A 24,828-nucleotide genomic window follows, 5' to 3' on the forward strand; every position below is an offset into this window, starting at 1 on the left:
CATGTTAAACACTATTATTGCACACAGAGTGAGTCCATGCAACTTATTATGTGACTTGTTATGCACATATTTATTCCTGAGCTTATTTAGGTTTGTCATAACAAAGGAGTTGAATTCTTATTGACTCAAGACATTTCAGCTTTTCATTTTTCATTGATTTGTAAAAATTTCGAAAAATATTTAAAAAATGTATATTATACTATTTAATCTATTTTAAATTCCAGCTGTAGCTCAACAAAATGTGGAAAAAGTCAAGGGGGTGAATACTTTGTGGAGGCACAACAAAATGCATAGCATTTTCCCAATGACTTCTCCCTAAATTGCATTCTAAAAAACAAACAACATATATCATGTGTGTGAAATAAACAATGTGTGTGTGTGTCCTGAAAACTCCAAGGTGGATAGGCTACCTTGCAATTTTTACGAAGTGCATGATTGTTTAGAAGAACAGAGCTTTTATTCATGGCAGTAGCATGATGTTAAGCATTTCAATTAATATTTAACCATTGAGAAATCACATGTTCTGGTGCCAAGTTAGGCAGCTTTATCAGGCTAAACCAAAGTCTCTTATCCAGGACTCCCAAATAGCTCAAGGTAAATGTTGCTTGGCGAGGGCTTGCAGTTTTGCTTAAGATACATGTCTGTCTCTTATCTCTTTAAATGTCCAATGTAATCTTGTTGAGGAATTCCAGGTTTAGTTTACAACATGAGCAAACCTCTGTCTGACAAAGGGCTAATGATGTCAGACAGCCCCAGACTGAATCAGGGGCGGACTGGGACCAGAAATCGGCCCTGGGAGTTCTAACGGCAACTGTCCATTTTTTCTGTTGTGGCCACACTAGCCATTTTTTTCACCAGAGACACCCACACCGGACAATTTTTTCCTTGAGGTCCCCATTATTAGCCAGCTAAAGATTATTTTGCCCATAAAATCCAAGTCAGATAGCGCCACTGGGCTAAAAATGGAACAGCCCATCTGGCATTTGTCCGAAATGCCAGATGGTCAGTCCACCTCTGGACTGAATGCTAACACTGTAACACAGTGCGCGCACACATGCACAGTCACGTCTTAACATTTGCGCGGGCACGTCAACATACACGCTGGAAGCACAGCCTTTGCTTTCGATAGTAGTGGTGTGCTACAGCGAATGGAATAGGTTACAAACAAGCAGGCACCATACCAGAAGTGTGAGCAGTGGTTGGTGGCACAGCTCTGTCGCGGGCAACTGATCGCTTGAAATCATGCTGGATTGACTGAAGAGGCTACTACAATCAATGGCTTGGCTTTGAAATCGTTAACATTTTATTGGAAAGGAGTGTGTGAGACAGAGGGAGAGGGAGAGCGAGGGAACAAGAGAGTGCGCACGAGTGAGAGAGGGGAGAAAGGTGTAAATAAAGATTATTTCAACAATGGAACTTACAATGGAAAACATTGGAAATCTGCACGGCGTATCTCATTCTCATCAAACGGGTGACTTAATGAACTCCCCGCACCACGCACGGCAGTCCTTGGCGTCGCATCGGAACTTGGTGTCGCACGGACGGTCAGCCATGGTGTCCAGTATGGCCTCAATATTAGAGGGAGCTGGGGAGTATCGCACAGACCATGCATTGTCCGGTCCCTTGCACCCCGCCATGACTATGTCCTGCGACTCCGGGATGACCATGAGCAGCACTTACACTACGCTGACACCACTGCAGCACCTGCCTCCCATAGCCACCGTCTCGGATAAATTTCACCATCATCCTCACCCGCACGCTCACCACCATCCGGCCCATCAGCGTCTCACCGCCGGTAACGTCAGCGGCAGCTTCACGCTCATGCGGGACGACAGGAGCCTTGCCTCAATGAGCAACCTCTACGGCCACTACCCTAAAGACATGTCCGGCATGGGCCAGCCACTGTCCCCTCTCTCCAACGGCCTCGGGTCTTTGCACAACTCGCAGCAGACTCTTGGCGCCTATGGTCAGGGAGCCCACCTCTCCAACGACAAGATGCTCTCTTCGGGAGGCTTCGAGTCTCACGCAGCGATGCTGTCCCGGAGCGAGGAACACCTGGCCCGGGGATTTGGGGGCCACGGGGCCGGGATCATGTCATCCCTGAACGGTATGCACCATCACAGCCATCCGCACTCTCAGGCTAACGGATCCATGCTCTCTGACCGGGAGAGGCAGACGGCGGGGGGCGGGCAGGGAGGTGGGTCCGGGCAGGTGGAAGAAATAAACACCAAGGAGGTGGCACAACGAATAACGGCGGAACTCAAGCGCTACAGCATTCCCCAGGCCATCTTCGCCCAGCGGATCTTGTGTCGGTCCCAGGGAACCCTGTCTGACCTGCTGAGGAACCCTAAGCCCTGGAGTAAACTCAAGTCTGGCCGGGAAACCTTCCGGAGGATGTGGAAGTGGCTGCAAGAACCGGAGTTCCAGAGAATGTCGGCACTCAGACTAGCAGGTGAGTAAAGAGACGTCCAAATGTGAAGGGATCTTAGAAGTCAATGTGGCGAGACTTTCAATCGCTACTCAAACAGATATCACTGTAACAAGTTAGCATAGATTATTTGAGGAGTTAACAATGGCTATTATTCTTTAAACTTTGTTAAACCAGCATGTTGAATTGGTTGTTTGAAAATATATTTAAATCCAGATTGGATTGACTGCTTCATGCTCATATAATAAAGTATGACAGAGTAAACAGCAGGTATGCTGTGGTAGTCTACTCTGCAGGTGATATTCTAATTAGCTGTTAAACTTGAAGACAACAAATAGAAATGAACTTGTTTCAAGTTTTTGAACTCACTAGTGTGCTTCCAACGTTATACTTGAATCAATTTTACGCACGCGCGTAATGGGGAACACACACACACACACACAACAAGGTGTTTAGACCACAGACAATAGGAAATCAAACAGGGAAAGCCCTGCATCAAATTGATTGTGCTTCTCTGTAACTGTATCATTTGGGCCACAATAACGCATCTAGGCCTACACTGGTGGGATTATTGACCAGAAGTTCAAAATGCACATATTCACTCTTCTTCTGGTGTTGAGTCGTTCCATTAGCCTCATGTTGAATATCGTTTTGTCAGCGTATTATGTATCAAATGGACCTGGAATTCTCGTGGGCTTTCCCTTCCCCTGTCTACTCCGCGAGGCACAAACAAGGCGCGTCTGAGATGCTAGGGCCTAGCAGCGAGTCGGGAGCGTGACCTCTTGCGAATCGATACTTCGGGTCCCCGCGTCCCTTTTCAAAGTAGAACACTGATAAATGATCGATTTGGATCTGAAAGACAGCTCAACAAACAGATGCGCCTGTCTTTGATTTTCAACATTCTGCGGCTTACGCTTTATTTATAAAGTTTCCAAGTCCTTTATAGGCGGAATAGAGACTTCATAGTGATATTGTGATTATGAATAAGTCAAAGTAAAATAAGAACTGAAAATAAGAATTGAATGGAGGTGAAATAAAAATAGGCCTAATGTCAGAATGAACTGTGAACGATGACTTTCCTTAAATCTACAACATCAGCAATAACACTACAGTCGAAGTTGTACATTGTGTTGTAGCCTGTACTGGCTCTAAAAATACATAAGCCTAGTATAGCAGCCTAGAATGTTGTTGTTTTTACATAGGTCTATGCAACTTTAATGCACAAAACTAAAAAAGTATTAAAGCCTACACTAACCAACTTAAGGATGGCAAAGCAAAAAAGCTAAAGGCATTTACTTCAATAATGTTATTGGTATTAGTTGAACCCCAAACATAATCAATACTTGGTCTCAAGTTTGGAAATGCACCAGAAATGTACAATTTAATTGGCAATCATTGCTATAATCACTCCACTTTGAGACTGAGAAATATATTTCAAGAGATGGGATGTTTATATAGCTACGATTTAACTATTTATCCATTATTTCCACATTTACCTCTAAATTCATAAGTTATAAACATTTATTCATTCATCAGTTCATTTATACATTTTTCCAGTGAGAGGTAAGAGTTTGGAACAATGACCACCGGGCTATCCCAAGCCCCTGCGGTGAAAGCTCCAAGAAGACAAAAAAAAAAAGCTACCGAAAATTGTGTTCTTGTACAAGATATAAAGCTTAGGAGATAATTAACGAGTTGGAAGTGAGGGCCACTTTCATTGATGTTTCTCCAAATGACTCCGTTTGGACATGCACGCGCTTCAAAACGCCAATCAGAACTTCTCTGTCTTATTTCAGTGGACAGTTCAATTAAGCAGATATAGTGGCATATTTTAGTTCCAGTCAATGCCCTATTGAAAAGCACTTAATGGCATGTAAATTGTTCCGCATTTAGTGGGGTTCTGGTAAATAAAGATTTAAACACTCTACAATTGTCTCTTTAAGTGCCATTGCTGTTAAACCTAATTGAGCAGTGGGGTTTTAAAGCCCCCCCCCCCCCCCCCCCCCCCCCCCACACACACACACACTATGATACAAACCTCTCAATGAATGGACTGAAGGCACAAAACTAGAGCTATGGCACATAACTTCCCATACATGTGTATTTCTGCATGCATGTAGTCCTACAGTATGCCTGTGTATGTGTAGCATGCATGCACGTTCGTATGCATTCATTTTAGAATTGATACGCCTGTGCTCCATTTGTACCCCGATGGCTATTCTTCTTACTTCATTAGTTTACAGGCTATAGGCCTAATAGGTATAGTGCAAGTATCATTAATTATTATCAAGTATCAATCGATATCATTCGTAGTAGTGATATTATCGTGATTGTTATGGTTATTGTTGTTATGGTTATGATTATGGCTATGATTGTTAAATAGCTGCGCTCTTTGCGAGCGAGTGGTTATCCTCGTGCTGTCTGTTGTCATGTGAGCTACCTTGTGCTGTCAGTTGCTCGCAGGCCAAATGACAAATGACTGTGGTATGTAAATGGTGGGAGCTACATTTTACTTATTGCATTTCAATTCGCCATTATCCACTGTGCGCATGTGGGTTGGGAGTGGGAGTTAGGATTCTAAAAGGGAGGGTGCGGATTCTCGGTCGGCCACATCAATCAATACATTCAAATTACTATTCCAAATTCATCATAGTCCCACAAATCAATGCCGCTTCCCTGCTTAGCTAATGTGAAAATGCCAGTGTCTGCACACTCACATGACAATCTTCCCCAGAAAATTAAAAACAGAGCACGATGTAGTCAAATGAGGGGGGCTGCGTGCCCTTTATTCGCACACCATAAAACACATGGTTACAAATGTGTGCTGCGTTGTCCCCGAGTGGAGGGCAAGGTGAATCTCACTAAAGTGCAAACGTATAGTATGGCCTACAATTAAGTCCAACCTGTGCCTCATAACGTATTACGTTGATCATGTATCAAGCTGATTGGCTTTTTAGGACAGCTAATTTACAAAAACAAGCTCACAAAGTGTATATGTTGAAATGTTGAACCAACGCAAACAAGGGTGCATTATAGGTAAAAACAACAACTTGGATTGTGTCGAGAAAGATACGGAAAATGGAGGTCTGAGAGACATTTAAAGATTGCATTTACGATCAAAACAATTCGTATTTGCATCTGCGTTGAATTCCACACTCCATCTCAATGTATTTAGTCGGGTCAATAATGCAGTGATCGATAACGATAGCCAGTGCATCTATCAATTATTCCGCCTCAGCACTCTCTCCCATTGGACTCTCCCAGAGCGGTGGGGGGGGGGGGGGGGGGGGGGGAGAAAAGTCCCCCATTGCACACCTTTTTCTCTCTCTCTGTTGTAATCATGTTACATCTGTAGACTGGATGGCAAACTCACTCTCAACACACCCTTTGGGGGTTGGGTTATACAATCAGCCTGGATCTGTGTAAACATGTATTCACCAACGCATTGTTCCAGACACACTCGGGAGCCAAGAGGAAGACAATAGAGACAACAAAAATGATTCGATCCTGCCAAACCACCCATGCGTAAAATACGACGCAATGAAAAATTTCGCAAGAGCATCAATCTCATTTATCCAAAATGTAAAGAGGGAATATCAAAATTGTGTCGTTTGTAAAAATTCGATTTTGGGGGTGAGATTATTATCTGTTCTGTTCTCTACCAAAATACAGGCAGACTATGGATAGGGAGAGAATAGCTCAATCAACTTCATTAGAGGCTAGGCCTACATTCACTCTGCTGTCCCCATACCTTTTCCTATTTCTGGATGGAGGAATATTTAAGATGGCTATGCTACTCATAAAAAGCTAATATAAGTAAAAGGAGTATTTTATGAATCTATTACCTAGCAGTCATCCACATGCATGCATCCTTCATATACTCGGAAAATGGCTGCCTGCCTCTAAACATTTGGGACATAATCCCAATGCCATCACTGTACCTAAGCATCGACCAACCCAGCATGTCCCACACACCACTAGCATTTATATCCACCTCCAAGTGTATTTTCTACAGAAATGCTCACCCCCACCGACAAAAAACATTTTCATTTGGGATCACCGCTGTCCATGGTGCTGAAATCTTAGGCCTTTATGAACCGTACTGTTGGCCTGTTTGAGGTAATGAATTTTGGCTTTGCTGTAGCCCTTTCCTTCAGTCAAGTGACCTAGTGAACCAATGGGTGGAATTGTATTAATATTTGTCATAATTTCATAATTAATAAACTGTTTACGCTGAAAATCTGGTGTTTCTATGTCAAACAGTTTTGTTTTATTTCCATCATTAGTTAAGTATTTAAAGTGTAATATTGGGATGCAAACTCAAAATTGAATACATTTCAACTATATATCTGACATGGTACAGGTGTCTTCCTTTTTTAAGCAGATAACCATGTGTGGGGTGTATAGAGAGCTTGTAGTAATACAAGACTGTACAACAATGTATGGTTGAGGTAGGCTATGTTCATCTCCCAGATGAGTCAAATTATTTATTTTGACATGTTCATATAGCCTGCGTCTAGCATACTGTATGTCCTTCACCCACCATCAACATGTCAATATCAATAATATCACACAATGTCACAATCAGATCAGTCTCACCATCCTGTGTGGGCTATGTTAAGACACATAGTTCAGAGTCCCTAGAATAAGGTCCATATTCTCAATATGGAAAACACTTTTCTGGGAGATTCTTCTAAAGAATGCACCTTTTCCAGTACTTAAAAAAGATAAAGGTTTCACCAAAAGACACTCAGCAACATATTAATCAAAAGCTGTGATGCAAGAATGTTGTTTATGTTCTAACCCGGAAATCCGGTTAGCGGTTTTGATTGAATAGAGCCTTTAGGCGTGATTGATTTAGAATAATCGAAAGCAGGCTTTTTCATGAAGAGACGGGTTGATACAGGCCTGCGAAATGATCGATGCGAACTTTAATAATTGATAGGCATGGGGAACAGAAGGGGAGAGAATCATGCAGCTGCGGTTTCACAGACGCATTTTGTTAAGCACAGCAATGTGTGCTGTAAATAGGTCTACTGGGATTCACACACGCGCGCACGCATGCACACACTGAAATCATGTGGCTGTTGTGGACAATGGGGGCCATTTTCTCCGGGGCACAAATGAAAAGCTATTCACATTCTTCAAATCCATTCCAAATGTTTGTCAATGCAGCCAGATGACGAATTCTGATTTGTTTTTCTGCGTTTGAGGAGGCGAATTGAGTATAGTGATGGAGAACGTGCACTCACAGACACGGCTCCCCATGTTTCCAGTGTAGCCTATGTGCCTGCATGTGTGTATGTGATCGGGATACTGAGTGCGTCTGCGCCATACATTGTTAAGGCCGATCTGGCGAGCTCTGAATCTGTATCGATTTCCATTCCCGGGTCTCTCCCTTCCATCGCTGGAGCTACGCCATGCAGGCATAGGCCTACTCCCGCTAACACTTCCCCCCTCCGCTCATGTGCAACACCATTTTCCCCATTAACAGCTCACCCTTCATAACGTACAACGGAATGACTATTAAACGCATGCTTTCATTGGCACTTGCATTCACACGACCAAATCCTAACTAGTATTCCACTAATCATAGGCTATGTTGACGTTTCACTAAAATGGTGAAGCAGTATTCTATGGATAAGGGAATAGCCTAAAATGAGATTAGGCCTATGCCCAGACAGACCTACTCTGACAATTACAAAGTGATCAATAAATGATAAAGTAAAGCTCTGAGACAAAAGACTGTTCCGTCCCTTACACAAGAAAATGTGGGCAGTCGCACCTGCCTGCGCCCCACTCACGCTGTACAGTAGCCTTGGTGCACTCTTGCTGCATATTAAGGGACCAATATCGTTCAAATTTTCATCCTGTATGTACATGCTCACACAGGCTACACACAGTACACACACAGTCGGGCAGAGAGAGAATTCACACGGGGGCATGCAATTATAAATGCAGCACATATAGGTCTATCTAACCCGTTTGCCTCAATAGGCCTACAGTTTAGAATACCGTCTATTCTATTTTAGATGATCAATTCCTCCGCTTTTCCGTCGCCCCCTCGCCAAACCGGATCGATAGGAGAGAATGACCTTTAAATCAAATTGCTAGGAGACTGAACTGTGCGCACGAGGCTAGCATCTAAGGGTTAAATGACGTTGCGTCACCGATTTCAAATATAAAACAGTAAGAGAAGCCATTTGCTGAATTACAGGATCATTGTTGTAGCCTGAAATCACAGCAACATTTCCCTGTCAGATAATATGAAAAGTATTATGTTTGTAGGCCTATCATATGTTTTATTAGGCACATTGAATAGTCTATCCAAAATCACTTTGGCACCGTAAACTGTGACTCCAATTATCAACACGTGAATTGGCATATGGCTGAAACAAAGGCATATCGTTTTGGGTTTAATCGATTTCCCAAAATATTTTGGTGAAGTGGAATGAGTAGCTAACGAAACAACATTATACATCTAGCCAACCTTCACGTTATGCTGTTTGTAGCCTAAATGGGTATTTGTAGTGTGAAAATGTTGTGACAAGAATCAACCAAGCCAATGCGCGTGCATGTGATGATGGAATCTGAGCTCATGCAAGTCAACTGCATCCACTTCTATGGGTGCGTATACTGTCCAATACAGCACTTCCCGTGCGCCCTGCGTAGCCGGGGCCTGGTGGTAAATCTCTGCGCAGTGGCGCTGAAATGCTCTCTCTCTCCTGTTAGCAGTAGACGCTTATCTGACGCCAGACAGGACATTGGTTATTAAAGGTCCGATAATGGCTTGTTTAATGCCTGATCTAAAGCGAATAGTGCAACGTTCAAAGAACAAGGGAAAGACAATGCCCATGCAATTCTTTGAAGGAGAGAAAATGCACACATCCCCATTTAAGCCTGAACGAATAGGTTAATAGTAGGGCAGCATTAGCCAATAGCCAACAAATTAGGCTGCACTGATAATTGAATGGCAACATGCAATGACAACAGCCTCATGCATAGACCAATACTGAATTCATAGTGATTTAATGAACACAACCATGTTTGCATATTACAGGTTCGGTTGTAGACAATAGGCCTATACAAATTCTAAGGCAGTATCACGGATGATAGAAATAATATGTTTTATGAGTATGCTTTTGTAAAATTATGATTAAAACGGACTTCAGAAAAGGGTCACATTAGGCCCTTATTACCATAAAACGTGTTCGGGCACTGCATGCCAACAATCATCTGCAGACAGAATTGGCTTAATCGATTATTGTCGAAAGAGGATCACAGCAAAGAGATAAATAAGCAGTCGAGGGGCGTAATGTTGTGCATGCTTGTATCAAGATGATTTGCACAATAACACATGGTTGTGTCTACATTTTACAGTGGTATGAATAGTAAAACAAATAGAAAACACGGGAATGTTACGCCTCCTTTTTTTTTACGCCATACACATTTTTTTCCAACATTTAAACTTTTAATTTAACTCAGAGTTGAATAGGAGACAAGTAATTCCAAAGAGCATGCAGCTTGACTCATTGAAGACGGAAAACTGAAATTTAGGACTAATTGTTATTAACCATAATTTCACATGAAAAGATATGTGATCATATTACGGACATATTATTGAATACATAAATCATTAAAGAGCCTGAAAAATAGTAATATTTGAATGTCCAAACGGCCTAACCTGAAAGAGCCGAGCCTGCATGCGCTCAAATACACTGACTGTAACCTGGGTCGATCACCAGCCGATCGCAGAAAACCGCAGTCACACACACACAGTACCCACAGATGCAACCCGAAACTCCAGTTGGGCAAACTCACACAAATCAACAAAGGAACAAAACGACCGTGAAATCAATTGATGAAATAATCAATGCTATATTACATGCGAAATAAACAAAGGGAGTGGAGTCCAATATAACAATTTGAATTGATGTTTGAATATCAATTCAGTGAGGCTATCGTTTTGATTATTCAGGCCAATACGGATCCGGAATCTTTAGACCCCTTTTCTACTATTGGCTACAAATGAACAATGTTGTTGCTTATATAAGCTATATATATACATAATTACATAAAATGCATATATCACATTCAATAATCCAATATCAAAATTAACACACTTAATATGTGTATGTGTGTACGTGTGCTAGTATGTAAATAATTCCCATGTATGGCATTAATTGCGGTTTATTACTATTCGTTCAGGATTTTCACAAGGCACAATAATTACACCACGGTGTATATCTCAATCATATAACGCAGGCAAGCTCCTTTAGCTCATTTGTTTTGGGTCCAATGCAGATAATTATGTTACCTAAACTAGCCACACGGTTGTTGCCATTTTTGATACTTTCACGCCATAGTTCGCAGTGTTTTAGATGTTAATGATGCAGGTCTTGTCTCCAATTTCATTAACGCAACTCACACCCACATATTATGTGACCTCAAGCCCAACTTTTTTTTTTACCATGCTCCACTTTTGTTCGATAGACTATAGTTATATAATTGATAAAATATTGGATTCATTTTAATTCAATTTACTCTGACTTGTTAATTCTAATAAGTATTATTATTATTATTATTATTATTATTCGTAGTATTTATTGATACTACAATTCTGCTTTTATTACATAGGCTACTATTAGTCATATTTGCAGCCATTTGAGCTGCCTCGTTGGTTGAATAACATTTTCCATACAAGTTCTCATCTGCACTGTTTTTTCAGCTGACTGCAGAATTAAATCCATCAAAATTGACCTTTGAGATGATTAGCAGGCTGCTTCAGTGATAAAAATGTTCAGACCTTCCCATAAATCACTAAAAATAAGAAAAATACTCAAAGAGTGACGTAAAGTAAATCAACTTAAGGTTTAACTTAATAAAACGGAGGTAGGATTGGTACCCTAGGCCTAAGCAATATGTTTTTTTGGCGTTACAGAGCAAATTAAAGTTTTGAACATGCCAGGAACAGTAGGACTATATGAGTACGGGAGAACAAACACCACTGTGACGTTTGAACAAGCATTTCGCTACACTCGCATTAACATCTGCTAACCACGTGCATGTGACAAACACAATTTGATTTGAACAAGATTCCCTTACTGATAGGCGGGTACGCAGTGTTAATGTTGGCCACACAACTCACTCAAAAACGATATGCGTGGTTTCCTGTAGTAAATCATCCATACTGCCAATGAAATAACACTGACTGTTTGTCTTCATTTTATTTTAAAACGTAAAACAACATTCCTCAACATAGTCTCTGGGCCAGGGTATTGGAGTTTTCCATTGTCTATTTGATGTTGTGGCCTGTAGGCCTATATATATCGCTTGATGGTGTATTTTTGTTAACCAACCCATCTATACAGATTTGTTGCTATAAAACAACTTAAGAATAGGATAGGCTATGCAAAAAAAATTGCATAAGTACGATCACACAAGAACAGACTGCCCACCTTCACAATATCAACATAATATAACTGCAATTAAATAATCGAAAACGATGAGGTGATAATCCCTATTGGAATAAACTAAATAACAGCCCATATTAATGATTTGAAAAGCATATTGCATGTCCACCTCTTACATTGACCCAATGACTTGTTACATGCCAGTTATTCATAGTAAGTAATTATGAACAACAGGTTGAGTCCATGGTTGACATAGTGACTGTTTCTCGCCCGCAGTAGCCCGGCCTCTGCGGGAGAGAGTCGCACCGCACCCAATTTCAGATCAGCCCCATTCAAGCCATCGATCCCAGGCAGACCGGTTGGCTGAACGGTGCGGTTAGTTATCGATTCCCCCACCATACCCCACCCCCCCCTGCTCTCCCACTTCAAATCCGACAGAGCACACACCTCTAGCCTGGCTGCTGAGACAGATTTCACACGCTCACATATTTATTTATTTCAGAAATGTGTTTATTTATTTATATAGGCCTACCTGTTTGTTTATTTTTTTTTTAAGTCATCTGGAAGCATGAAGTGTATTTTACTAAAATTGGGGATTAGTAACCTAAAAATAATAACAATGAGATCAAATGTGTTATGATTATATACATCAAATAAGTTCACAATTCATTTACAACGAATCCCATAACATCAAATGATTTATAAACTGACAATGTCGTCCAAATTTGAGATACACCTGTTGTTATTTAGGATTTAGATAAGAAACTCACAGACATGACAGACCTCTTGATGTAAAAATATTATTATTATTATTTTGTAGTCTTAAGTATAGATCAAGCAAATCTCAGCGAAGTTAGTCAATGTATTAACATGATCCCACTCTTGCAAACATGTTGCACTAGTACTTGTATTGCTGTTTCACATGAACTGTATATCTCTAACAAGAAGAATCAGTCGGTTATTGCCTTTCTTAAATCAGGGAAACATCAACATGACAGAGTGCATCAAATAAAGTAATGAGGTGTCACTCAATTCTAAATGTTTAATCATAAAACAAAAGTAGAGTTTATAACACTATTGCAATCTATAGATTCCTACGTTTCCCCTGCAGTCTGACTGCTATGTTTACTGAGAAATGCCACCATATTTCATTGTGCAACTTTCACTGACTTTTGTTGCCAATTATGATATGCTTTATCAATCAATTTAAGCATGACGTCTACAACATTTGCCAAGACACTAATTTAGTCATATTTGACTTCAGTTAAACATTACTGGTAATAATCTGAATGTTTCCATCGATAATCTGAACACTTGAGCAATGTTTTCAAAGGAATTATGCAACTGTGAATGGCACAGTTGTTGTCACAAGTAATGAGGTAGGTACATATTGTATTATATCAGGTTCTGGGCCTGCATACTTCATAATATGTATCTTAAGGTGATTAAGGAAGTGCTCTCTTGGCTTCTATTTAAGAGCAAATATTAAAGCAAACAAAACAACAACATTTGATTGGTGAATGTTGCACACAAAGGAATCTCTGACTGATGATCTCATATATAATGGTAGCCTAATGACTGGTAAAATATGAACTATCAATAACATATTTAAAAAAATAAAAAATGAAAATGAAAACGTACGCTACCACTGAATTTATCCTGAACTGCAGTTAGAACCATTCTTCTTCCATCAAGTGATTTGAGCCTGGTGACTTTCAAAGTGTTATTAAAGTTGTGGGGGAATGCCTTGCAGCAGAGCAGTGTGCAAGGTAAACAAACACATTGTATCAAGTTATCAGTATATTAGCATCAACTCTGCCTCATTACATTAAGGAGTATTGAGTTGGAAGTACTTTGCATTGGGAAACCTTGGCACTGCCCTGCGGTCTGAATGGAATAAATACTGTACAAACTAGCCTTTAAAGTGCAGCCCAGTCGATACACATACTATCAATCTTTGTGCAACACAACATAAGTGAAAAACAAAAAAACATTCCTTTATAATACTGGGACATCTTACAGCACTATTCGAGGTCTGGAGAAAAGGTGCATCTGATTCTGTGGCATCTAGAATCCTGCAGGGGGAAATAATTGAGTTTTAGATAACACATTGATACATGCCAACTGGCAGTGCTTATAAGGCAGAGATAAGTGCCTCGGGTTCTTTTCTGTAAGGGCAATGGAAGCATGACTTGAAGGTGGCTTTATAGTGTGTATGATGTTGAACCGCAGCCAGTAAAAATGTTTATTGGTAGATTAATTACATCGGTAGTCTAGTGCTAGAGTAGACCATACACCCTATACACTTTAACCAGAAGTCCTGAACGGACATGTGTTTTACATTTAGGACTGTTGACATTACATATTTAGCCATGGCTATTAGACATTATTAGCTATATTGTAGGACTAGATGATCATAGCCCTACGGGGCATTATATTCATTCTGCATGGCCAATAACCAAAACTCGTTACAAAATGTCGTTCATTCCATAGATCCAATGTGATTTCAATGTCTAAAGATTAGGCTACTTCTATCTTTTGACACGAACTTTATTTTACACCTAGTAGGTTTCTGTTTTTCTCATACAAATAGAAAGGCAGCACAAGATTGGCAACATGGCCTCTGGATGGCTTTTGGATAACCCAGGAACTGTAAAGCAAAGTCCTTCGAATAACAGGCTTCGTAGGCAAGTGCAATTACATAGCGGTTTATGAGAACCATTGTTTCTACAAAATTTTAGCAAACAAAACCTACAATTAACCAACTCGAAAGACGCTTGCTCCATGGCGCGTCACGACACGATTAGTATCTGTAGATTATTTAGCATCCGGCTCCTTTCCCTGCATGTTTTGTGTCCCTGCCCCGCCTCTTCCCATTCTCCTTCTGATGCATATTTAATTGCACGAACTGATTTTCACACATTAATTATTCACAAATCTACCAACCGATATTGAACACCCAGGGCCTTTCCCGTAACCTCTGTAATGCTAGCAGTAATAACTTCCAGAGAAAGAGAAGTTAGTTGTGTAAAAACAAAACAAAAAATAGACTTTCAACTTTATATTGACACACATTTAGACTTTACATTGTGGTTCAATACAAATGAGTTCAAGTCAGGATGCTCCCGTCTATTGTGAGATTGTTTTGAGTGACCATGACAAAAGGCGACACCCATAGGCTATATTATGGTAAACCCTATACCGACCCAAATCTATCGATTGGTAATTATGATGATTAATTGAGTAGGGTAGGCCTATACTCTGATGGCTACTCTGATTACCATCTCTAAAATGTGTTAAATGGCATTTTACAGAAATGTGAGAATTTAGGCTCGTATTCTGCACAATATGTCAATACTAATAAGAGGAGTAGGTACATATAGCTTCAATCTTATAAGAACACATTTCAGAGCTCATTTTGTTTCTGCCAAAGCATGAGGCACAGTATTGTATCTTAATACAATACTGTTTGGAATGAGTTGCTTTAATAGCAACTTCCCCCTAACCTTATACACATGCCAAACGTAGGCTATAGGCGATTATCCAATGCAATTCTCAAGTTTAGGACGGAAAAATATTGAATAAACAAAAAATATAATTGTATATATTTAGCCTATCTATTTATTAATTTTACTACGATGATTCCACTGCAGCCACAGCTAAGTAACGAACGGGTAGACTAATTGCCAGGGTGTTAGGCCGGAAAGAGTAGACCAACTTGAAAGCCAAAAATACAAGCCAAATACATTTCTATTATGAGTCCAATGTGGATAGTTCTTTGTGCATGAGTTTATGTCCGTCTCTGTGCCTACTGTAGCTCTAAAAGCTGCAGTGATCGATTTTCTTCTTCTCTACGGCGCGCTTGGTTCAGTAATCAGGGCCCCCTTCCTCATCGATCGATCGCTATTGATTACTAAATCCAGCGCCTGTAGCAAGGCAGCCCAGTATGGGGCCCATACGGCCAGGGCACAGCGCTAGTGACACCTTCTGACTGACTAAGAGACGATAAAACAACGGGGCCAAAAGTCTCCCACAGAGCTCTGTGTACAACTCGAACATAATGAGATGAAGGGGCTGGATGGAGAGAGGGATAAGAGTGGATAGCTGTGTTAATAATTATACACTACACACATCAATAGCCTGTTGAATCTAATGTCATCTGTTGCTCAAGCTAACTACAATGATGATACATCCAGACTATATGAAACTATCATCATCACCACCACAACTAAACCAGCAGCACTAACTGATGAGCTATAAATTAATGTCAATAGGGTAGGCTAAACACTGTACAAGTGTGTCAATAGTGCAGAACCAGTGTATAGTGTATGTGGGTACAGTAGGAAAGGCCTGTAGTGTTGATGTGAAACATGAATATGATGGATGTGCTGGTGTGGAGGTTAGACGGCTGTAGTAAACAGATTTGACATGCAATGGCTGATCAATGGGCTCTGGACCACTGTAATTAGACACACAGCGCCAAAGCCTTGCTCCAGCCACTTCAGCACAATCACACACACACACACACACAGGCGCACACACATCAGAGAAAGTGAAGAATAAAGGAATAAAGGAACATTGGAGTGAAAAAAAGGTAGAAAATAGGGTAATTATGGCAACAGCAGGGGAAATATGCCTTGAATCCTCAGGGACGAAACGCACCTCCTCCGCATCTATACCCGTCTCATCATGTTTTCACTGTTCATTTCACCTTTATACATAGTTCATACTTAGTTTATTGTACATGACATATTCTGTACATTTTTATTTAGTGCCTCTAAGTATTACTAGATGTTTTCTCTTCAAATTGCTCCTCATAGAAGTCAGTACACACTCAACACTCCATTTTGTGTTGGAGGCAGTTATAAATACCACCTCAGAGCTCAATGGACAGGGCTCCAGTGGCTCTATGTTTGATGTAGCAGACGGCAGACCTGCTGGAGGGGATTCTGACCTCCGTCCCTGTAGAGAACCCCCCAATTCCTACAGCAATGTGGGTCAATATCTCCCTCTCTACCACTCCCTCTCTCATACACACATGCACACACACTAAGCTCTCTTTCTCCCTTCTCTCACTCTCTGTCTCTCACTCACGCGGATGCGTGCGTGTGCACGCGCACATACACACACGTACACACAGGCACACAAACACACACACACAAATGCTCACTTTTGTGTAACAGTCACTCAGTCTCCCATTGCGACCCAAACTGCATTAATATTGAATCAAACAGCAGTGTCTCCACCAGGCAGCCAGAGCAGCTCACCGCAGGCTAGCTCCGTCTGCACTCTGCAGGATGGAAGGAATATTCCCACTGGGCACCAAGTTTAATACATGGCAATATAAGGGAGCTCAATCTATTTTGCTGCTGTTGAAACCTGTTTTTATGTCTGGCTAATGGCTAATTTCCCACACCTTCCCCTAATTCTCCCTCTGCATCTCCCACCATTTTACTCTATCTGAAATACTCATATTCATATAGTATTACAGTACTATAACTATAACACTGCATTTATGCTATGTTTATCTCTTCCCTTTTGTCTTCCCAACCCCAACTCTACCACCCCTTACAGCCTGCAAGCGCAAGGAGCAGGAGCAGCACAAAGACTGCAACATGGCGCCCAAAAAGCAGCGGCTGGTCTTCACAGACCTGCAGCGCCGCACACTCATCGCCATCTTCAAGGAGAACAAGCGCCCGTCCAAGGAGATGCAGATCACCATCTCCCAGCAGCTGGGCCTGGAGCTCAACACCGTCAGCAACTTCTTTATGAATGCCCGGCGCCGCTGCGTGGATCGCTGGCACGACGAACACGGCACCAGCCCCGGCCAGCCGGGCACCTCGGCCAACACCTTCTCCAAAGCCTGAGAGGCCCGGGGGGAGCCACGGGGTGGCATGGGGATGGGAAGGTAGTACCTCCTGTAGCCCACTCCGTTCCCAATAACCATGTTGATGCCTCATTCCTTCCATGCAACCACCTCTTGGTCAGTCGTAACTTTAACCACAACGATCTGAAAGTCTCACCACTGGACTGTTATGAAGCAAGTGAAACGTAAAGGTAACATGTAGTCAAGTCCACACAAGGACAATCATCTTTTTTTTGATTGAATTGGGTTTCTGTTGATGGTGTCAGTCCATCTACACTACAGGCACCATGATACGTTGCTATGTTTAAACGATCTCAACATCAAGCCTCAGTCAGCCTCCCTATCCAGGTAGTTGCTGCTGAATCCCTCCAAGCTCTCCCTTTTGTGTCTGCTATGAGTCTGCTCAGCCCCATTCTCTACTCACATTTCTCAACAAAGACAAAAGAACATCAATAAACCTGACAGCACACAGCCCTGTTATCTAACCCAGTCCTCTGCGCAAGACCATCCTAGAGAAAACAACACAACCCCATGAAAAAACAAAAGCTCGACCAGTCTTCTCCTCCCTCTCTCCACTCCTTCTTTGCCAAAGGTATTCCCTGATGGCCAGCCATTTCAGCGAGCCACTCGGATCATACGCCGGCAAACTAATGAATTGAAAAATGAATCGATGCAGACAGGGAGAGGGAGCAGGGCCTTGACCCTTCCTGAAGGTGAAACAGAAGACGCTTGGCAGTAAAGATACTCAGGTCTGCCCGGCTGCCCAGGTCTATATTTTTGCACAGATGTTGGAGGCCTGCAGGGAGACTGTCGTTGCTTTGGAGAAGCAGAAGCGTCTGTGTTTGTGACCATCGGGGAGGAGATACGTCTGGACATGCTCTTTGTTCAGGAGGGAGCTGCTTTTCACTGATCAATACAGAAACCAAGCAACAACACGGCCAGGCAGGCGTCCAGCCAACTGTATTACAGCTGCTGCAGAAAAGAATGTAAGAAGAGCACATGGGGAACTCAATGGAGGTGGCGACACAATGGCCTCACCCGGAGGCAGCGTCCAGTCTACTCTGCACTGAAGGTGCCCTAGTGCCCCCTGCTGGTTATAGGAGAAGCTGCAGACCGCAGTCCTCTTAGGAGAAGCTTCTGTGTGTTCCAGGGCTGGGGAGAGAGAGGCCATGGCACAACATTTTCAGGCCCTCGCACCTCTCTGAAGGCAGATCAATAGAGAGCCATTATCCTATTGTTGTTCCTCATCCAACAAGGACTGGTGAAGTAGGAGGAGGGGATGGTTCAACCAGCCGCCTATACACTGGGAAAAAGAAGAGGCAGGTTTTTAGTAAACACTCCAAATTCGTTACCTTGATAACACTCACCAAGCAAATAGACTACCTTGTGTCACAACATACACGTCAGGTTATTGAAAAGATACACTCAGAAACACATACAGTTGATATAGAGATATGTCTCAGTTTCATTTAGTGGACAGAGGGGTAATGATGGATGCAGAAACATTCGAGGTGCTACGGAGATTTAGTATTACATCATCGTTTACGCAAAAATGGTGGGGAGGCTTCCTGTTTTGAAACTGAATGACACACAGTTTAGATGCATCCGTCTTTTACCAAAAATAGGGATCAGCAGATTTGGAAAAGAGCCAATCTTCCACTTGATATTCCCACCCAATGGTTATTGTCTGTGGCTTGCCGCGACATACTACAGTCACAAATGCTACAAGAACTAGTGCCAATGCTAACTGCCTTAATGATAATCAGAGAATATGGCATTGCATTCACATACAGCTACAGTGTGCCCTACTCCTACTGATGGGCAGTATGTGCCATAGCAACCCAAAATAAACTTTTAAGTGAATTAGAATCTGCTTTTTTAGAAAACAAAAAAATGTACCCGATTTTATTAAAGCATACAATACCAAACCTCAAAACTACAAAGATACCACAATATGTTACAAAGAAAATCCACCGACACATACAGGACACATTTTGAAACAGAGGAAAATCTCTCTCGCTTTCATTCTATCTTTGGTTATCTACCTCCTCTTCCCCTACCCCCTCGTTTCCCTCTCTTTCTTTCTTACACTCTATAATATTGATGCGGGTAATTAGTACCATAGACACAAAGTTTATATTTCTTGTTACTTTTGTGCTCTGTCGTGCATAAGTAAGGCACCTTGTTGATAAATCAAAAAAAGACAAATGTAAGGACTTTTTAAAAGAAAAAAAAGATGGATGCAAGGACCGAAACCAATGAAGGACATCTTTTTTTGCATTATATGTGAATATTGACGAGGAGGAGAAACCAGGGAGATGGACGATGTATTCTTTCATGGCGTTTCATGTCGGGCTGCGGTCCGTACATCAGCACCCCTTTAATCTGAGCCTCAAAACTGGCTGTGGAAAGGGGACGCAGCATGACCTCCATACGTCCTTTCTGGTTATGTGTGTGTATGGGGGAGGGTGTGAAGGTTAAAGGATAGTTGGGACATGGATGCTATCTGAATGGTCTTAAAATGCAACTGTAGCATTTCCAACAATATAGTTAGATTAACTGTGCAGATTAGATAAGACATTGTCATGGTAAATGGTTTGATAAAACGGCTGTAAACTCACTTTGCTATAAGCAGTGAGTTTGAAGTCTCGAACGATGAGAAAAATTGATTTGTGGTACACAGTTCAGCAAGGATAGGATTCAGCTCTGTGTCCGTGGCTGAAAAAAAAATGACCTTTGTTTGTAGTGAGAACCAATGTGGCTACCTCACTAAGCTGAGTGGTTTGTGAAACCGCCACGAATACCAAAGATTACTCCAGCCTGCCAGTCCAATGCTGCCTGGGGGACACACCAAAAAGAGCCCCCCTCTGCCCCAACGCTGTTACAGACAGACACAATGACACAGTTAGACACACTGACATGCTCCATACACACACAGTGCAGTCAGGCTGCATTGTGCCACAAAGGAGGAGGTGGCTACCATGTAGATTGAGTTGAGTGCCTTTTTCCTTCAACCACGGGTGGGACTGCTCTGGACACACACACGCGCGCGCACACACTCACACATAGACATTACATTCATTATTAGATGGACAGAAAGGGGGGCCAAACAAAGGGCGTGGGGGCTGTGTCAGCATCTTCTTTCATGTTGACTTTCCATCTTGATACACTAGAATCCAAGCACTTTATCATGAAGGAAGTCTAGAAAACATTTTCTATACACTATTTATTTGAGACAAAAAAATATGTTACTTCGAATTCCTTCGATGGCTTTGTTACGGCGCAGTAGTTGCTGTCGGAGTAGCGCAGAGCCCTAGTTTCTGTAGCCTGGTGTTCTTCTGCTCTCTGTCCCTTTACCCCTCCCAACAGAGATATTTTTATGTAACAGAAAGGGGGGTGGTTAAGGGCTTTGACAGAAGTCAGAAGTGACCAGGTTGTAGTTGTAATATCGCCCCATTGCATGCCACTCTCTCTCTCTCCACACCTGGTGCCAGAACTAATGAAGCACTGGGCACTGGAACAGTCATTGACAATTATAGACTGACACAACTTCCCTCTCCCTCCAACCCCACCCTGTCTACTCGTCTCACACATCAACTTCTCCCCCTGGCCAGAGCTAAGACTTGGTAGGCATGTGTTGACAATTAATTCTGAAATACCTCAAACCTTTCATGTAAAGTTTATGTAATTTAACTTAAAATAGTCATGCGAATGATAACAATGATTATGATACTACGATACTATGATAGTTAGTTTTGGAACTTGTAACTTGAAGCTTTATACTGTTACATTTTTTTATTTGTTTGCTCATTTTCTTGTCTGTTTCCTGCTTGTTTTGCTACGGCATGTACTTCATGTTTTCATAAAGGAAAGACATTATGAATGTTTCTGTGGAAGTTCAAACGGGAAAAGAACAAGGGACAGGAGAGAAGGCTATAAGAGGAAGGAAAGAGAGAGAAAGAGTGCTACAAGAGCTACTCAACACATAGTTAGCTCAACTCTTGGAGAGGTGTTTTTTCAAAGACAAAAAAAAAAACACGGATTTGGATCGAATTCCAAATAGTATCATTTGAATATCAACCAAAGGAAGACCTTTTTTACTCATCCTAAGCTTTCTTCTGACATGTTGTTCTCTTTTCTCCAAAACAATTTCACAGTTACTTTTGAAGGTTCCTGAGTGTGTTCAAGTACTCCTGATGTTATTAAAATATAAAAAAAACAGCACCTCTCACTGAAAGGGGGGTGCAACCTTTTTCTTTCTGCATGGATATTGTATAACTGTATAGAAACCTACAGGAATGACCTGTGATTTTGTGGGAGAGGAGGAAGGAAAGACTGGGGGGGTGGAGGGGGGTATTTGGTAAAAGGGCGGGGTTGGGGTTTGGCGTTGGAGGAGTCTTTGTTTTTAGACTTTTTGTCACTGTTGGATTCACTGGTTGTGTGCATGTGTTGTTTCAACCCTTTCCCCCTCCCCAATGTATATAAATCCTGACAGTAGGGGGCAGTGTGCTGGGGAGATTCCACTCCTCCTCTCCAATCAATCTCATTCAATCTCATTCCTCAGCCTGGCTACTAACAAGGTCCTGTTGGTGGCTGTCCTGCTTTTCCAAGGCCGGGTTGTTTCCTTGGAGTTAATCAGAGGGACTAAGCCACAGGCCTGGGTGTAGCTGCCTATATGTACTGTATGTCTCATCCTTTTCTTTCATCTGTGTGTGTTTGTGCGTGTGCATTTGAATTTATGTGAAAAATTGTTCTTTCTTTGGGTTCTAATCTTTTTCATGCAAAATGTAAACATTTACCAACCAACCAGTACGTTGGCAACTGACCCCTCCAACCAGAGATGTTCTCATCTTCTGTCAAACAGCATATGTGCATCATTTCCCCTTGGGATGTAAAGTTGCCAGTCGGCCTGCAGTCAGACCCCGTTACCACCCCCAGTCACACTGTGCTCTCCCTCTTCTGGTACCTGTTAATCAATCAGAACCAAGTGTCTTTGTGATGGTAGAAGACAATCAGTTTCAAAACAAGGAAAAGGTCGAGAGAGGACAGGCCGGTAGGGGGGATTGGGAAATCGGGAAAAGAGGCTCTCCGGGTTGTTTACTGCTGTAGTGCCCCAACTGCCAAAATATGCCCACAACCCACTACCCCACAGTCCAATACACTCCCTATCATAAATCTCATCACAAGCCACACATGTAGTAGGGTGGCAAGTAGCCTAGTGGTTTAGACTGTTGGGCCAGTAACCAAAAAGGTTACTGATTCAAATCCTGAGCTGACTAGGTGAAAAATCTGTCAATGCGCCCTTGAACAAGGCACTTAACCATAATTGCTCCTGTATGTTGCTCTGTCTGCTAAATTACTAAAATGTAAAATCATCCCAGACATTTAGCCCTTACCTTGAGAAACTCTTACTCTGACATCCCTTGTATAGTAACCAATTTCTGATCAAGAAGGACACCCAACAACATTCCCTCTCACCTGTCGGTCTCACGTGCCTTCCTTCACTGGCACTGCATTGGGTGGGTGAAAAACTACACAATGCAGTGCAAAACAGCAATCACTACATTTCCCATCTAACCCCTCTCCTTCTGATCTAATGTTGACAAAACCAGCCGTGAGAGATAAGAGGATCTGGCTGGTGGCTTTTGCACAGAAATCTATGCAAACACCTGACCCCCCAATCTTAGTCATTGCTGCTGGGTCAGAGTGTACAACCTTCTATCCCCCACCTACCCTTTCCATTTCATGACCCCTGACCCCTCCCGGTTTCCCCCAGAGTGGGTCTAGCAGCTCCAGACACTCAGGGTACTGTAGAGTGCCTGGAGAGGAGAGGCACTACAGCACTGACTCTCTAGTGGGTACCAGACTGTATTTTTACTAGATTTTAGAACGGTCCCAAACTGCCATTGACATGACATGGAGTCCATGCCCATACACGGGTAGCCTAAATCATTTTGCTATATGGTCACACGTAACAATGTTGGATAGTCTCTGTTTAGGGACAAGGAAGGCCCCAGTCAATCAATGCAGACATCCAAATGGACCATAGTTTACATAAGTTCCAAAAGGCAAGGGTGACTTTCAGTAAACACAAACTAACTCATACAGACACACACACATGGAATTGAAGTCTGCCATTTGAGAGCGTATGCTAAAAACCAAAGATGAAATCAGAGGTATGAAAACCTGACCACTGAACCAAGACAATGGCCAGCTCTCAAAGCTGCTCTATTGACTCCAACACTGGCCATGTAAACACACACACACACACACACACACACACACACACCCTCACACACACACACACACACACACACACACACACACACACACACACACACACACACACACACACACACACACACACACACACACACACACACACACACACACACAGCCTCTGGTCTGAGAGCCTCTTTTCCCTCCTCCCACTGCAGAAGCCGGAGAGCCTGTGGATAACTTTTTGTTTAGCTCTAGTGGAGACTTTTTAAATGGAAAAAAATCTGAGTAATAGCTAACTGTTACAGAAAATAAAAACTTAAAAGGATAATATGGGTAAATTGCGTGTTTTGAAATAAATTAACAAATAAAACAAGGATAAAACATCTTTGCTGTCTCAGTTTGGTTTGTTGCTTTTGAAAGGATGGAATCTTCTATGGGCAAACACAAACATATATCTCAAAGCATGGTGCAGACATCCTATCAGTGGAGGCCCCTCAGAGGAGGAAGGGGAGGACCATCCTCCTAAGTTAATAAAAAAATAAAAAATAATAGTGAAACATTAAAAAAGTTATCATCCTTTTCGAAAAAAACTATATAAAATACACAAAAGTATGTGGATACCCCTTCAAATTAGTGGATTTGGCTATTCATGCTGACAGGTGTATAAAATCTTGAACACAGCCATGCAATCTCCATAGACAAACATTGACAGTAGAATGACCTTACTGAAGAGCTCAGTGACTTTGGCACTGTCGTAAGATGCCACCTTTCCAAGAAATCAGTTATCAAATTTCTGCCCTGCTAGAGCTGCCTGTCAACTGTAAGTGCTGCTATTGTGAAGTGGAAACATCTAGGAACAACAACGGCTCAGCCGAGAAGGCCACACAATCTCAGACGGG

At 42.0% G+C, this 24,828-nt stretch overlaps 1 protein-coding gene across 2 annotated transcripts; it reads left to right on the plus strand.

The window, feature by feature from the left end:
• Positions 1 to 1,124: 1,124 nt before the first annotated feature.
• onecut3a (one cut homeobox 3a) lies at positions 1,125 to 24,318 on the plus strand. 2 transcript variants are annotated; one of them, XM_090235543.1, is made up of 3 exons: positions 1,131 to 2,452; positions 12,118 to 12,211; positions 17,416 to 24,318. In XM_090235543.1, exons 1-3 carry the CDS (start codon positions 1,411 to 1,413, stop codon positions 17,894 to 17,896), a joined length of 1,617 nt encoding a protein of 538 aa, XP_090091669.1. In that variant the 5' UTR covers positions 1,131 to 1,410; the 3' UTR covers positions 17,897 to 24,318. The 2 variants fall into 2 exon arrangements, with proteins under 2 accessions (XP_021459495.1, XP_090091669.1); XM_021603820.3 differs by lacking the exon at positions 12,118 to 12,211 and having other exon boundaries at positions 1,125 to 2,452.
• Positions 24,319 to 24,828: the final 510 nt, after the last annotated feature.

The sequence above is a fragment of the Oncorhynchus mykiss genome, chromosome 5 (genome assembly GCF_057628025.1).
Source record: "Oncorhynchus mykiss isolate SJ-2025 chromosome 5, ASM5762802v1, whole genome shotgun sequence".
NCBI lineage: Eukaryota > Metazoa > Chordata > Actinopteri > Salmoniformes > Salmonidae > Oncorhynchus > Oncorhynchus mykiss.

Bases quoted from the DNA above. Each gene is read 5' to 3' on its own strand.
- onecut3a (XM_090235543.1), top strand. From the start codon at position 1,411: ATGGAACTTACAATGGAAAACATTGGAAATCTGCACGGCGTATCTCAT. The intron at 2,453-12,117 runs GTGAGTAAAGAG...TCTCGCCCGCAG, and splicing joins GTCGGCACTCAGACTAGCAG to TAGCCCGGCCTCTGCGGGAG. The intron at 12,212-17,415 runs GTGCGGTTAGTT...CACCCCTTACAG, and splicing joins GCAGACCGGTTGGCTGAACG to CCTGCAAGCGCAAGGAGCAG.